The 17611-nt window shown below is 33.5% G+C and overlaps 1 protein-coding gene across 3 annotated transcripts in view; it reads left to right on the top strand.

Annotated features, from left to right (window-relative positions):
* Positions 1 to 17611, top strand: part of LOC105831818 (protein phosphatase Slingshot homolog 2) — a 134649-nt gene that overhangs the window by 23221 nt on the left and 93817 nt on the right. Inside the window, exon 1 of one of the 3 annotated variants that reach the window (XM_012672241.3) lies at positions 1270 to 3075. The exons of the other annotated variants lie outside the window; for them this stretch is intronic. Coding sequence (XP_012527695.2) covers positions 2993 to 3075 — 83 coding nt within the window. The 5' untranslated portion in view covers positions 1270 to 2992. Of the gene's footprint in view, positions 1 to 1269; positions 3076 to 17611 lie in introns of those variants that run through there. 3 annotated transcript variants of the gene reach the window in all.

Genomic DNA, 17611 nt, shown 5'->3' on the forward strand with positions numbered 1-17611 from the left:
ATTATAAAGACATCAAGTATTTAAAACGCTTCGATTTTCTGTCTAAAATTGATTATTCATGCGCAATCGTCGAGTAACAACTAATCAAATAGATATCTAGGTTATTTTGTTATATATATGTAAGTTATAATATATTTATAAAGTAGCAGCGATAGTAACTGGTGCAGTGGGTCAACGGTAACAGATGTTGTAAGAAAATAAGAGCATTGCAGTAACTTTTTTAGGCAACCTTATTTATGAAAATATTTATTCGTATGTAATACTTCATATTTTCATATTTGCATCTCAATCTCTGATTCGAGTATTGATTCACCTATTTGTTGCTGTTTTCACGCGTGAAAAATTGACTTTAAACAGATATATACGGAGAGAATTTTTTCTTAAAATTTACATTTAAAATCTGGTAATTGTGGAATAATGTGTCACCTCGAGGAATTTTATTATACTCTTCTTAGTGAAATTTATTATACTTTTAGTAAATTTTACTAAAAGTATAGTAAAATTTGCTATACTTTTAGTAAATTTTACTAAAAAGTATAGTAAAATTTCACGAGGTCATACATTATCCCATAATTACCAAATTTTGAGGATAAATTTTAAGAGAAAATTCTCTCCGGGTAGAAACACCACTTGTCAATCGATCGAACATCGGTAGATATTTTTTATTATTTGATATTTTCGAATAAAAGTGAGATATTAGAAATTGGGAGGAAATCTCGATAAATGTTTGCTATTGATTGTCGGAAATTTAGATAAGCCGCGAATGGATAACCCGTTGTTACAAATATGGAAATGCGTTACCGTTTTTGAATCTCGCGATTAGAATGTACTCGTTGCCTTTCGATCTGTTTGTGCGATTGGCTATCATGCCCTTAGGCGCTGTACAATTGGCTCTCTCGTTACGGACAATTGCTATAATACTACGTACGTCATGTAACACGCATATGCATTTCTGTAAATACACTCGATGGCATAACGTAATAACACCGAGGTGAACAGGATTGCTCACTGATTAAGGAGTACTTAGCACCATTAAACCCACGGTTTATACATGATGTTCTAAGTAAATATCTTTTTAATTTTTAATGCAAATGCGATAAAAAATTTGGGTAGAACACGATCGAGCCAGACGTGACATTGGTTGACGTTGCTGTCATGGCCAGATCATAATTCAGAAGATATTTTTTATCTATACCGAGTAAAATAGTTAATTTGATTAAAATTTTTAATTTGATCAAATTTCTTCTGTTCAAATATTTATATATTTTAATTTCAAATATATAAATATTTGAATTTAAGTATTTCATGTATTTTTAAATTAAAGACATAAGTACTTCAACTGAAAGAGTTTAACCAAGTGGAAAAATTTAGTCAAATTAAACTTTTTACTTTTTTTTATCGTACAATAATTACACACATATTACAACAATTACCACATATTTTTTATACGCCGAATAACATATCAAAACTCAATAATTTATTCAAGGATTTATTCAGCGAAACATATATTTTCTGTCAACGTTTTTCACAAAATCTATATAATGCACGTATATACTTTTTTTCTAAATCTATATATATACTATTATTCTGTCGCCATAATTAAAATGTGTGAAATAATTATAAAAATTTAATTGTGAAAGATTTCGGAAAATCAAGCGATGAGTAGACGAACGGGTAAAACTTTACTTAATATTTTTAATCTGGAAGAAAATCTGTTTCAATAAAATTTAATTTGTGATATACACCTATGTTTGTTGCGTACATCGATATGTCTGATTAATAAAATTTTAAATTAGCAGTTTGATTCTTGTTAAAGAAAAGTTTTTCTAAATTGGCTAAACAACCGTCAAATAAAATGATATAATTTTCAGACACTTGATTTCTTTTTTCTTTAATAATGTTCCAAGTAGATACGTATGTAAATACAGTTCGCATATATGAAATGTTCAGGTCAATGATTTCATGAGGGCGAAACGCATGACGGCAAATTGCCAAGGTCTCCTCTGCGTTTTCTGTAATTACTTCGTTCTAAAAACTCAAGGAAAAAATTGAAAACACACTGGCCGACAGGCCGCCATGTAATCATTAATATTGCAATGTGCATGTGCGCGCGCGTTTGTGTGTGTGCGCGCGGTATGTTTATTAGAAAAAATTTTTTACTATATTGAAACGCCATTTTGTCAATGAAAAGCATTCCCATGTAGCACAAAAATTGCAGTTACGCTACACCAATGTTGCAACAAGGTTGCAAAATTGCAGCAATATTGCTACCATGTAATTGCAATTTTTGTGCTATGTGGATTGTGCGTACAATTTCTTCAACTCAAACCGAGATCTTTTAATTGAATAAAAATTATCGTAAGATTTTTAAATAGAAAGAGCTAATAGGTATGCATAAAAAAATGCACATTGTGATATGCACCCCACTGAAAACTGTATGTTGGTTACTCAGTTTGGTACAGAGAAACTCCTCATTGCGGTGTGCGCGCCTTCTCTCGATCGACCGAGAAGCCGCCACGGGTGTACGCGAGGTCGGGATGGTGGGGCGTCGGCCGGCGTGGGGCGATCGGAGCCGGAGCTGGTGCGGAGAGGGAAGAAAAAGAGGATCCCTTTGCGGCCGCCTGCGCCTGCTCCGAGCCTCCAGTTGCCTCGCGACTCTGCATCGATGAGAGTCGACCGCGCGTCGTCGTCGTCGTCGTCGTCGTCGCTGCGGCGTGAAACGCCTCTCGCTTTCGCCCGCGCGGATGCGTGACCCGGGGCGCGAAGTGGAACACACAGTGCTCTCGGAGTCATCGCCGTACGCCTTTGTCGCGCCCGTCATGTACGAGACGACGTCTCGGGGATGCGCGACCGGCGGCGAGCTTTAAATGTTATGTGCCGCGCGGTGGTAAATTGATGGGGGCGAGCGGCTAGCCTCCCCCCCCCCCCCGCGCCGAGATATACCGCGTCGGTCCAAGTGTGTGCGAAGTGTGTCCTGTGCGAATTGACTTCAATGGTCTTCGAGAACATCGAGATGAGGAACCCTGCGGGGTTCCTGCTCGAGGATGCCAGGCACGGATACATCCAGTACATCAGGTACTTTTTTTTTTCCCTTTCGTTTCCGGCGTGCCATATTCGCCCGACAATCGAGGGATAATCGAGCCGGCGTGAATCCGGCTTTACCTGAAATGTTCCTTGAAAACCGGTAAAAAGTTCGGAGAGAAAATTAGGGGATCGGATGTTTCGACGCCGGTGTCTTAAATCGTTTGCCGGATCGAAATTGTTTACGTTACGCGGGCTGTGATTGAGAAAGGGACGTTGAACCGCTCATCCGAGATTAGGATGGAATCGAGCGACGCGGCAGTTTGGCCTAATTGTGATAAGATGTCATGTGGAGTACGCGTGAATGTCCGCGTTGTTATTGCGGGATTCGCGTCGCGAACGTCGATCCGTTTTGTCGCAAATGCCTTTTGTGAATCTTTACGAGCATCCCGACGAATACGCTATGCAAATTGATCTCGCAGAAAATGTTAAATATTTAACAACGTGCGCCATGATTTATGTTACAATATCCATCTCCTCTCGACGCTCCCGGTCTTAACCACACGTCAGTGTTTATTTATGTAGAACTGTCAATAACGCCATTAATGTAAACGGTTGTACAAATGGAAAAATACAAGCGTATGAGGGCATTCGGTATTTCGCATTTAGCAATTTTGCACTTGACGTTTGATTGTTATTAATTAATTGTTTCTGATAAGTTTGGGGATATATGTGTCACATGTCAAAGTGTTACTAAAAATTTTTAACTTTTATAGATTACATTCTATAATATTATACACGCGTTTTAGTACCTGTGTCAAATTTAAGCCTAATTCTATTTATAAATAGAGAAAATAGCATTACGAATTACATTAAACTTTTTACATATCTAATAAAACTCTAATAAATATATTTATGCAAAGGTCTATTTGGATCCACTTACTCGTTAAAATTTATTTACCTAAAACCGCAACAAAATAGGGCAAGCATTTTCGCTGCATAAACTATTAACCAAATATTTTCAATACTAAAATTTTTGTAATTGATTACGAAAGAAAAAAAAAAAAATTAAGGAGACTTTTAGTTTATAATTTCGATAACTTTTAGCTGTATAGAGCTAAAATATCCTTAAAATATCTAGTCTTAGAAACTTTTACTGCACATCAGTTTTCTGATCATCATGTTTACGTAAAATGTTTCTTAAAAAGAACCTTAGAATTATACTTCAATATTTTTCGAAGAAAGTCTTATTTTTTATTTAAATTTTTAAAATAGAAAGATTAGATATATTAAGGCTTATTATTGTTTATAATTTTACCGCGAAAGAAAATTTGAGACAAAGCATTTTTTCCGTAGATTTCTAAAAAAATGATGTGTAAATTATTTTAATTTGATAGAATTAATCTAGATGATGTTCGATATGAGGAATAAATATCTAACAAATCGTGTTTAACTGTAGCTGTAATAATTAATGAACTTCCTGTGTGAGTTGCATATATGTATATATGTTGTTGTATATTTATGTACGTATAACGTTGGATTGTTGTAAAACGGAGTTGTAAATTAGACATTTTCGAAGTATAGTAAAGCAGGTATCGAATGAATATTGTTCGCATAAAGGAAGTCCATGTGAATGATCTAATCCGAAGGTACGATCGATAATACGCCTTAATCCCACCAGCGTAGCGAAGTCATTGCTTATTTTGCGGCATAAGCTTAAAAGATTATTGTGGATTATAACGGAGAATTCCTTCGGATGCAAATGTGTATCAGGTAACAAAAGTAATCACGAGTGGTATGTTAGAGCAAACCATTATTTGACAATAAATTACCTCATAAGAATAACGCTACTCAAATAGAATATCTCTCTGAAGTGGCTAAATTTTTAAAATATTGGTATGAAACGAGAAAAATATTTGAGTCTAAACATATGTATAAACACATAAATTTGTAACATAAAGTTATTACTAATATCACGTAGATTGAAAGTGTAACGGCACATTTTACAACATAACATTATATTAATCTTTTATGTACATAAAACATTTTTAATCAACATAGGTGGGTGCAGTTCTTAAATTGCTTTTTACTATATTACTTCATTTTAGTATGTAGAAACGATTGAGAGAACTTGTTGTGAATGATGTCAGACTTCGGCATAATTGGATGCAGACTAAAAAGATTATTTGCGACTTTTTTTAAATTGTCTTTTTCACCGTGAACTTTCTGGTTGACCGACGAATACTTAGCTGACCGTTAGGAAATAACGGTTTATAGAAAACAACAAATCTTTTTTTATCGATAAGTACAGTAGCGATATCTGGAATATCCGCAACGTTACATTATGTAATTAACTGTTTGTTGCATGATGTGCATGATATTATTTCTTTATATATTGATTCGATAATTACGCACACATTACATATATTTCGAAGAATAAAAAAATTAATAAGAACAACGCGACAATAAAGCAATAAAAACGATGATATATTTCTGAGAACGTAGGTGTTTGTTATTAAAGGCTTAACTTTAATAATTTACGATGAAAAATCATATATTTTGTAAGTTTTGGTTACTATTGTTAAAACGAATTCAAGAATATTCTGTGTGGATATTTTCTTTATTTCCCCTTTAAATAATGACTTCGTTTTTCTTCTTTGTTATTAAATTATATTTTCGCGTGTTTTTCGCACGAAATGCAGTTTTTGCAAAAAGTGATTCTGCAACGAGAATTAATTAAAAGATCAGGAATTACGCAGAAAAGATACTCCTCGTACCGTTAGCGATGGTCCAGTTTAAGATGGTGGGATACTTGGCAACGCAGCCTTCACCGGCATACGAACCGTACTCTTTGTTTCTTTTTCCGAACCGCAAAGGTTCCTAACCGATTCTCCGTCTACAACAGACTCCAGCTCAAAATGCCAATCTTGGTGAACTATTCAGTTATGAGGAATTGCAGTCGAATAGTTGGTATATTCAAAGAAAAATAGTTATTTAAATTAGTTGAGTAACTTGTTTGCCATAAGTAAAGCCATAAAAATTTAAGTTAAATTGTAACGAGAGATCTAATTTAATAGGCAAGTTGTTCTTACAAATAAAAAATATAAAGAATAGTAAATATATAAATATATTTGAAATTGTTTTAGCGTCATATTTATTATAATCATTTTTAATAATTTTAAATAATATTAAATATAATATCAAAGAAAATGAAAATAGTGATATAATTGACAGTTGAACCTCGCAAAAGAATAGTTAAGAATTTCTGAACTTTTATTGTAAGAATTATAATAATAAAAAGACAATGTAAATGACTTTATGCTATTGTTAAGTTGATCTCTAATGCATGAGAAGCTTGCGTTTTTCTCTGAAGAATGTTTCAAACATTGAAAGTTAAGAATTTGTAAACAATTTATCATAAACCATAATAATGGATTTTGTTATTTTAATGTTAGAAGAGCTGATCGCGCTAATTGAAACATAGAAGAATTCTCGGAATACAATTTATTAAAAAAGCAAAATTTATCGAGCAAAAATTAAAAGTTCTTGTTCGACAACATATGTAGCCGAATATTAACGCGGCGAGTGTTAAGCGGGTGCCATGTGTTTCTTAAAAGCAGTGCTCCTTTGTCAGCATCAGCTGACTCGGAATATCAGCTGCGCGCTTTTGTATGGGCGAGGTGAGAAAGGGAACCTGATTGTTTGTCAAGAAAGGTCGGCATGGGAAAAAGTTTGGCTCCTATACAATCCATAAATATGCTCAGAGACGTTCATTACAGTATTACGTGCGTGGTACGAACGTTGCTTATTCGAATGGAAAGGGGTATTATTTAGTAATATTTATGTTGAAGAAAAAATAATCACTCATATACAATATTTTTGACAAGGCATCGTACACTACTTTAGTTTATTTAATTTACTGTTTGATATTTATATACCTTATTCATGTTAAATAACAAAGTTTTAAGACTTTTTTGTCTTTAACAAATTAGTAATTTGTGATACGTGCGTTGTTAAATGAATATGTATGAAATTGGACGTACAGATATGTAATTGCGTTTATAATATATTGTTCTAAAAAAAAAATCTTTACATAATTTACAGTTTATAGAATTTTATTTATAATCTTATATGTCGTACAGAGTAGGTTGTTCTAACTTCTTGAAAAACTTACCTATCAGGTAGATATATGTCCTTATTTATTTAAGAAAAAAATGTAGATAGACACATGCTTACCTGATAGGTAAGTTTATCCAGAAGTTGGACAACCGGCCCTTAATGTAGAAGATGCTTGAGAAATCAGATGATACACTATATACTGTATCATAAAGTAAGTAGGTATTATTGTAGAACGCTGCGATATCAAAATACACAGCATGTAAAATTGTAAATCAAATTCTATTCTGAAATCTGACGCGGATTATGGATCGCCTAAAGTGGACTTAACAGGCTAATCGATAGGGCTAATATATAGAACGTCAGGTCACGTGCGCGCGCGCGCGCCAGTATTCATATTGCTTCGTTAAACGGACGAGTCACGAGTATTGTTTGTTACACGATGTATCTCGAGATGCGAGCATATAGACCATCGAGATATTCCTACTCTAATCAGTAGCGGTGATTATAAATTTGCGATCGGACATGTGGTATCTCTATCAATAACCGTTAGAAAAAGGTAGCGTAGCTCCCGTATTACCGCAGCTGTCTCTCCTGTAACATTCTCTATCGGCACCAGCTCTAACGGGTTTCCCGTCGCTACGATATAAATCGTGGCGACGATTATTGCCGAGTAATCGTCGAATCGAACAGTCGGTCTGTTATCTTCTTCTCCGCGCGCGGACGATACCCTCGCGCTCGCGCCACCGATCGTAAATCAGTACATGCGTAGCCGTTGCGAATATTAAAGTGTCTGGCCGTGGGACCGTTCGCGTGGTTCACTCCGACCTGATATTTATAACCCGCAAGAAGGCTCGCGATGTCCACGTGATCCAGTCTTAGGATCATTAACTTCATATTATGTAATTTCTGAGCTAAACACCCATTAAGCCAGTGGATTAATTCCATTGATATGCGTAGCATATATCTGATGCAATTATAAAAAAATTTGCGCACGCGGTGCGACTGGATGGGCTCGCGTTAGTGAATTCTCTTCTAATAGACGCAAAAAGTACTGCTACTTGTGAAAACGACGATTAATTTTCCTTACATCGTCTACGGAGAAGCGTATTTGTTCTGCTATAAAATTGCAGAAGTGATTTAACGCGACACGACACATTTAAAGTAAGATTAACGTTTACTTATGACAGATTCCTCCAATCATATGGACTTCGTAGCGCAGCAATTATTTGTCTATAACGTTTCTTGTCACGGCTTTCTTAAATTACTATCTACTTCGGATACGCTTCTTCGTATACATATATATTGCAATTTTACCGGATGAAAGACTATCAACATTTTGCTATTGAAATGCACATAAATAATTCTTTTACGCCAAACTACAACTTTCTTTATTGCCGTTGAAAGTAATAAAATTGATAATCAACGCGCGGTTATTATTAAAAGCAATCTTGATAATTATTTATTCCTCGCTATATTTATTTCTATAAATTAACAAACAAGGAGTGAGTTTGAAGGAGATTTTACATATATATGTATATAAATTTTATGTAAATCGAAATTCAGAAAGTATCAATATACCGAGGAAAAAGTTATTAATTTGATTAAAATTTTCAACTTGATTTTTCTTCAATTCAAGAATTTATATATTTAACTAAAAAATATAAATATTTAAAAAAATTGATCAAAGTTGAAAAAAATTAGTCAAGCTAATTTTTTTTAATGCAGATAATAATTAACTCATTTTGTAATATCAATTGAAGAATTTTATTATCACCTTGCATTTATGTTACATTGATTACATAAAAATCTCGTAAGAACTTATAATCGTCATAGCGTATTTGAGCCTGAGGAAATTATACAGTCATTAGATGAGATTAGATTCGATTGTCATAGATTGATGTAATCAATCGGTAATCAAATATGCCGGTAACAGAAGATAGAATTGCGTTTTAAAAAACTTAATGTTTTACCAATCAAATTTTGCGTCACATCACTATCATTAATTTTTATTTGAAATCCAATTGTAATTTATTTATAATCTTGAATATAAATTTTCGTATAACAAAAAAGTGCGACGTGATCACAGCGAACTAATCATTAATTTCAATTTTGTGTTGAAGTTTTTAATCCACGGTCTAAAAGTTAAAGAAAACTTGTTATAATATTCTATTATCTTATGAACAAATTTTGTTGTTTGCATCTACATTGTAATTTTAGGTAAAAAATATAAAAACAAAGAGAGCATAAAAAGGAGAAGGAGAGGGTACTTTAATCGATTGCACAATAATTAATCGCTTTTGAAAGCTGCGTAGTAATTATTTCAAAGTGATTATCCGTGTCAATCTTACAGATATTAATCACAGATTAGCACGATCCACTTTTGCTATCTGCTGACTTCTTGAAATCGTTATTGCATTTTGCTTTCGAATTGCTCAACTCAAATTGAGTCAGCCGATACGCTCTGCCCACCCTGACTCGAGGCTACTTTCCATCAATTTTCTGGACGGGTACACATAATGACTCGATTCGTTTATGTAGATGCAACTTCTGTCTGGCGAGCGGATAGGTTTCGTCTCATAAAATCTGTTTTCATTGACCGCTCGGTCATATCGGCTCGTAAAGACTTTCGCTTCGATGCACAGCAGCATCGGCGGAAATTTTCTTCCTCTAAAACCGACACGTGCTTCTGTTTTGCTCGTAATAATCGGCAAGATGTTTTTCTCCGACTATAGTTAACACTGGCTTATATTAGCAATGTTGTTAACAACTTTTATTTCATAGCTGTTCTTCTTTTGAAAGATTTATACGATACGCAATAATTGTTTCTCTATTGTTATAAGAATATTCTCTTGTTAAGGTCAATGACTTTTCGTAGCGCGCTTTATTGTCGCGTTCGATTATCGTTTCCACAGAAAGGTACAGCAATGCGGTGTTGCTTGGAAACGGGGCTCACAACACGGAAGTGTTGTCGATATACATAGCCTGCCACGATGTAATCGACGATGAAGATTATACGCCTAATCTTTATCAGATAATAGATCAAGGACAGCGTAGATATAGTTGAAATCAAGTTCATTAAATATTTGCACACATTTAGTATCATAAACAGTTGTAAAACAGTCATCGATATCTTGAGAAATCTCTTTTGGACTAACGTTTTCATTGCAGAAATAAAACTAGACTCTCAATATATTTTTCAAGAAACCGCGGTTTTAAATTGAAAAAAATTATTCTTGAAACATTCCTCGTAAGTCTGATGTCAAATTTATCTATAAAATTTATTATCTGCAAAATTTCCATCCGCAAAGTGTGTCAAATGATACATCAAGGAAATATGTCCTAATATAAATAAGGCTTATACGTAAATTGAACATGAGTGAACTTCCTTTTACTCTGTGATAGAGTTAATGTAGAACAGCTATCGGCATCTTTGCTCAGAAATGTTTAACGCGCGTGAGTTGATCCGAAACAACGACACGTTGTTCACCTACAACAGCGAAACTACTCTTTGCCTGGCGGCCTATGGCTTGCGCATAATTCATCGCGCTTTTAGTGGAATCGTCGCTTCATCGCGTCATCTGCCTAGATCGTACTTTAATCATCTAAACGATTACGTAACAACTTTCAACACTGAAGACAATATGTAGCCATGTGGGACCGATGGATGGAAAACTAAAGATAATGTTTGCAAGGTGCAAATATGCAATGACGGAGGCACCGAACGATTCGTATCTAATCATTTATAATTTCTGATTTCTGCAATCTTTGAAAAAGACGTCGTGGAATTTTAATTTGAATATTAATGCGCGTTTGAAGTCACGTGTAAATTGTTGTTGCGCATTGCAGATAACACAATAAAATAGAAACAAATTTTGTATTTGCATTTTTATCTTGTTTTCTGCGAAATAATGAAAGCAGAATCATATTGAAATATAGCTCTAAAAACACGACATTCTATCTCTGTTGCTTTAGGCTTGCCTTTAAATATAAATTTAAAAAGATTTAAATATGAAAATTCATTAAAGTAAATTTTTAGAATTAAAATATTATAATGTAACAATCAAAAATATATGTTTATAGATGTTGAATATTGATCGAAAACTAGCTTCTTAAAATTATTAGACAATTATGTATTTATTTCTAGAAATATAAAAAATTGATTTATTCCAGGGAGAACATGATATTCAATTATCTTGGTACGATATAATTGGATTTTTTCGAACTCGATTTATCTGTGATAATTATCATAATTACTTTCGGCCGATTCATCTCCGGTTTTCTTTCATCTCTTATGCGTTTTTTTTTTCTTTTAATGCCGGCGCATAGCGTTAATCGTATTTTAAGTCTTTTTATCTATAATGCTATTTCCTGCGAGCGCATTCGGACACTAACAATAAGCTCATAACAATAATGCAGTACGTAATTAGTCATTAATTAGCACTAAATTGCGCAATACGTAAAACTCTTTTGTGAGAAGTAAAAGTACTTACTCGAGGTTAGATTCTCATTATATGCTGTTTTTTACATCCCTATTTCAGAAATTTTTTATAGCAACAAAACTGTTACGATCGTCATTATTTCTTTAGTCTAATGAAAATTATCTCTTTTTTTTATGTTCATTATCTTTCGTACTATTATAGGCGTGTTGTAAGCACGCATAATCGTTAAATAATTAAATTATACGAGTGCTGAAACAATGAATTTTGACAATGCAAATTCTTTTATTTGTTTACTTTCTTTTACCTTCTTCAGTAATCTTTTGAGAACCGAAAGATTCTGAGTAGAAACAAAACGAAATGTTAATTCAATCGTACACTGCAAAACACATCCGCTCTAAATTCCGCGAAACTATAATGGAAAAAAATGACTTTTTTTCCACTTTAGATAAGTGTGAAATTAAAACGGAATTATATATGCAGGACATTGTCTTTAATGTCCTTCATAAATAGAACGGACTAATGTCCGCCCTAACGGCTGCCCTCCCCTCAGTTGCAATAAACATCTCTATTGCTAACCGTTGGTGCCAACACGGGCACTGATCGACGAGGCAACCACCGCGGCAAATGCACGGCATGCGACCGCGACGAATTTGAGTTGGATGCCAACGCAAACGTGTGCTTCTTTTCTCACACGCTCACGTAAAGGCGAATAATGCCCGCAAGAGGAGCACACACCCGCGTCACCATCCTCGGGAAGCAACCCAAATTCGCAATCACATGCCGCATACCCACCGCGACGGCCACCGCGCCGATCGACACCCACAACTAGCACCAACAATTAGCAACAAAAACACTCATCACAACTGCGAAGAGAACGGCCGTCAAAGCAGACAAGCTAACAGACTGTTGTAACAGTGAACGACAAAGCTATCGCTACCGCTCGCGCCATATTGCGTTGCCAGCATAGTTTTGTTTATTTCGTCCGCTTTAATATACATGACGGACCACATCCTTTATAATGTCCGGACCACATCCTTTATAATGTCCGGTTTAACGTCTATTCTATAATAATTATTTTCAGTCCTATTTATATAAAAGACATTGTCATACATAGATAAAATGTCACATTAAGAATTGCGCCAGTCACGCTTAAGTAAAATGGACACGTAAGAAATCCGTTCTAATATTGTATATTCCGTTATAAAATATACATGTCCTTTATATATAAAGAGGATATGCTTTGCAGTGTAATTACAGTTGCCATATATGTACGTTACATTTTTTAATATTAAAGGTTCTCATGCTATGAACTCTTTATCTATTTTAATGCAGATATATATTCTATTGCGTAAAAAGATTATATATGAAGCTTGAAAAAAAATCACAAGTTTCTTTCTATTTTTCTCATGAGTTATATTCGTTATTCTATCATTAATTTACTTTAATAATAGAATTTTTTTATATAAAAAAATAGTTTAAAAAACACAAAAGTATAAATTATATACTTTTTAAAATAATACGCTTCGGAATACTTGCGTTAATAACAAGCACACAAAAATATATACAATATTTATGTCGGTCTTGCACATGATGAGAAATGCCACTCATTCGTGTTGATTATGTGCATGTGGAGGTAACACGTGTCGACGCGATGTTTTTTTATTTTGCACGATAATGCAGCAAAATTGTTCACGTACTCATATGATTGTCATATTTATCGTGGAGACGACATGCAGGCTCACTGCGTCGCGTGTGCGAATAATAAATAAATAAAAAAACACGCGTCACTTTCATTTTCAACCGTATTTTTACGGTGAAATTAGAGAAGATTCGATTTGCCACGTTGGAAAGAGCAAGCGTTTGTTATTCGTCAATCTTCCTTCGGACGAGTTCAAGCGAAATGGCGATTAACCGGCGTGAAACCGGTTCAGTTCAGCTGGGTTTCGTAGAGATGAAACTTCACGATTCTCTTTGAAGCACGTGTTCATGGGAAGACGACGCGCTCAGCTCTTTGTCACTCGGCCGTCCATCTGGAGTGTTTCGCTGTCTCTTCTCGCGCGTGTTTCTCCAGTAGGCACTCACTCCAAACTTGTACATTTAGGTATTAGATGTTCTTGTGTTTTCATTTTCAACTTTTCTTTAGGTAACTTTTCATAAGACAAGTTTTATCCGCGAAAATAGCTTTTCTTCGCGATTTACAGCAAGTTGCACGTTTTTTTTAGCAGTTATTTTTATTTTTCCAATCTAATAATTCTAATAATCTAATTTAAATATAGCATTTGTTGCAATTAAAATAATAGAGTTTACATGCAAAACTCTATGTATTTATAAATTATATTTGTTGTACGTATATCAGATACATTCTTTATCATATTCACTTTTTTTATAGTGTACTATTATTGTACTACATTGAGGAGCAAAAGGTGCGAGTAATTGTAAATGAATAGCTTGTTTGCTTTTAGATACCAGTTTGTTAATTATTATTTGAATTGTTAATAATATGCAAGCTAACGTTACATATATTCTGAATGATCTTATTAACACTCTAACCTGTCGATTTCATGCGATCTTGTGATTGCATCATCGAACAAACGATATAATATTACGCATCGTTCAAGCGAAAGCGAGCATTTTAGCGCCGATCGGCATCTTAAAAGAAAGTTAAATCAAAATGACGCTATTGAGTTCACGTTTTCAACCGTGTTACCGAAGAAAGCAGGATGCGTAAACGCATGATGCGGCAGGAATATATGCGCGAAACCGGTTATTTTTAGTAATAAAGGTATTCGGAAATTTATGCCGCTTTCTCGCGATCTATCCATGTGTTATCTAACTATTAAAAATTGCTAGACTACACGCATACGCTGTAATATTAATTGGACTTCCACGTTGTCCTGTTATCATTTTGCACGAGATACAAACTATAGGCATGTTGCAATAATTTGTTTCTCATTGTTTTATTCATTTAAATTTACATAATATATACATATATTCGAATGACCTGCTACTGATTGTGTGTTATCATGCAAATATTGGATGTCACCTTGCTTGTATTGATACATTATAATACAATTGTAAAGTTCATTCTGAATTAGGACTGTTACTTTTGACAATTTCAAATATTCGAAGCTTTGAAGATAACATAAATACAATAAAATAAATTAAATTCTGATCTTAAAATTTTTTCATTCTATTATTGAATTAAAATCTATTAATTTGTCTTTTCATTAACAAGATGCAAAAATATAATTGAAACCATTTACATTAATTTATCCTTGATTTTCTCTTGAGATTGATGTGAAATAGAAATAAAATCAGTAATCTATGTCTTGCTGTCTGCGCTGCTAGTGATATTGATCATTTAATAATTTTTACTTTATTTTATTGAAGAGTTTAATATTTTATTTGTCCATCTTAACGTTTGTCTGCGGCACGCGTGCTTTTACTTTTATCATCGCCAGACGATTTATTTCGCCGATTACGTGCTTTACGACAACTTTCTCTGAGGACAAGAGAGGAAGCGAGGATAATCGACGAGATTGAGGATTCGCGGGGAAAGAAAGTCTAGCTAAGAATTTCTAGCGAAGAGCAATGTATTATACTGTAAACGCGCGTACAGATTTTTCTTTAACGAATTAATCGCGTTTACTCTATTCTATTTCATGCCTGACGCGTACCACGATGACTTCGCGGCTTTCAGAGAAATTGATTTCGTACGATCGATTACTCCGAGAATTGTGGAACTGATGGAAATCCTGATTCATCTCTCGAAGATGATTTTTACACGTCATCGGTACAAAAATTAATAATGATAGTATATATTGCATCAGAATAAGCAATTATTTCTAGATTTGAGAAAATTGACCAGTGAACTTAATATATTAAACAATAATGTACGTGAGATTTACAAACATATCATATATATTTATAAATAAATTACTTTTTTACAGATTGTTTTTTCTAGAATACTATTTACAAAATCAAAATATAATTACAATTACACTAGGATTGAAGAAATTATATGCGCGGACTATATATAGTTCAAATTATTAAAATCTTGAAAATATAAGAGTATAATAACATGACAAATTTAATAGACTTTGATTATATTAAGAATAGTAATTAGTTAAAAATTAGGTAATAAAGTTAAAAAGTCAGTAATTTTAACTTGAAACTTTAACTTACAAAAAAAATTGTTACTTAATTTTAAATGATTTAATTTTTATTTTTTAAATACATAAATTTTAACTTATTAACTTTTCTTAAGTTAAAAATATATTTATATTTAGAAGAAAATAAAGAATTTTGTTAACAAATTTATATTTTTTTGTTATTTTTAGTCTTTTATCTTTGTTTATTTTAATTTTATATAAATTAAATTTACAAATAAAATATTAAATTTATTTGAACTTTTATAATCGTTTATTTAAAGTAATGTAAATTTTAAAAATTATGACATTTTAATTTAATTTAAATAATGCTTTTTAAAATTAAATTAAATTTAAGTTAATTTAATTTTAACGTAAACTTTTATTAAGTTAGTTTTTTACTTGTGCAACTTTTAACATATTTATTTTAATGTTATAAATTATTAACTTTAATAAAATTTAGCTTAAAAAACATTAATTTACCCAACTCTGATCATATCCAAAGAATCACAGGATGCAAGAAAGATAAATAATTCAAGCTTTTTGCTTCATATTTCAGCCGCACTATGAAAAAAAGCACGCGTCATATTTACGCGTAATTCATAAGATGTCTTGTACACGTACATCCTAAACGGTTGGAAAATGCGAGAACTGGTTCGATCAATAAATTTGCCGAATCATCGGGAGTAATCGCCGCGTAATCTCTGCGCAATCTCCGCGCATCCTCACGTTGTTCCGCGTCGTCGACGGTCGGGCGGTTAAACGGCCGCGTGCGCCGCGGCGATTGTCTCAACCGAAGGTGGAATAACTGTGAGAATCGTGAGTGAGCGTGAGAGGTTCTCATTATGCTGCTCTTGTGATTACGAATGATTCTTTCTTTGGAAAGAACTCACACCGCCACTAAAAGAGACGTTTTCGCGAACAACGTCCACCATTCTACGCGATTCGCAAAGTGACTATTGAGATACAACGAAACGCATAAAATAAAGTATGATTTACGCAGTGTATTTCTCTTCCATACGGTCAAAAATCTCCGGGCAAATAAAATTTATTCATAGGTATTTTTGGAAATTTTATTGCATTGCGAAGCTTATTTCGCGAATTCCAAATCTGTCTGAACAAACAAAGCAATCTTTCCATAAATTTTCATAATTAAGACGTGTAAGGCATCGAGATGTGTAAGGAATGCCGAGACGTAATGTTGTGAATAAGATTATTACGTGGTTAATTGAAGAATTATGCTTTTGATAAAAATGGCTATATATCCGGATATTTAATTTCTCTCCTTTTTCTCTCTCTCTCTCTCTCTCTCTCTCTCTCTCTCTCTCTCTCTTCCTATAACAGAATAAAGAATATAAAATATAAACGTGAATGTAATTTCTAATATAATGTTTAATATACTGACATTTATATTTCTTGCTTGTATTTTATGTTAACGTTCTTTTATATTTTATTTTAATGTTTCTCTTAGACTTGTCTTAGACTTGGATCACGATACCAATTTTGGTAACTTTGTATTGCTTGCGTGTAAACACGTAAGAAACGAGTAAGATTTGCAAGAGTTACGTGGAAAAGAATAAAGTAATGCGCGCAATAAATTCGCACCAAATGTGTCTCTTATATGATAAAAAGCCTAATTTACATACACGATATACACGGGTTAACGCCTTCTTGATTACTCGCGTAGCACTGCGTATAAGATTTATGCGTGTTGGCCATTTACGTATTACTACGTCACCTAAGAGCTGCATCGCCGATTATTGACGCATCGCTGCATCACATAAAATGCACTGTATGATTATTACGTAAAAAATATAAAGCTTTGATTATTTATAGTGTATTGTACTGTACATCTTACATTTTATTACACCGCCCAATGAGTCA

The sequence above is a fragment of the Monomorium pharaonis genome, chromosome 2 (genome assembly GCF_013373865.1).
Source record: "Monomorium pharaonis isolate MP-MQ-018 chromosome 2, ASM1337386v2, whole genome shotgun sequence".
Lineage (NCBI taxonomy): Eukaryota > Metazoa > Arthropoda > Insecta > Hymenoptera > Formicidae > Monomorium > Monomorium pharaonis.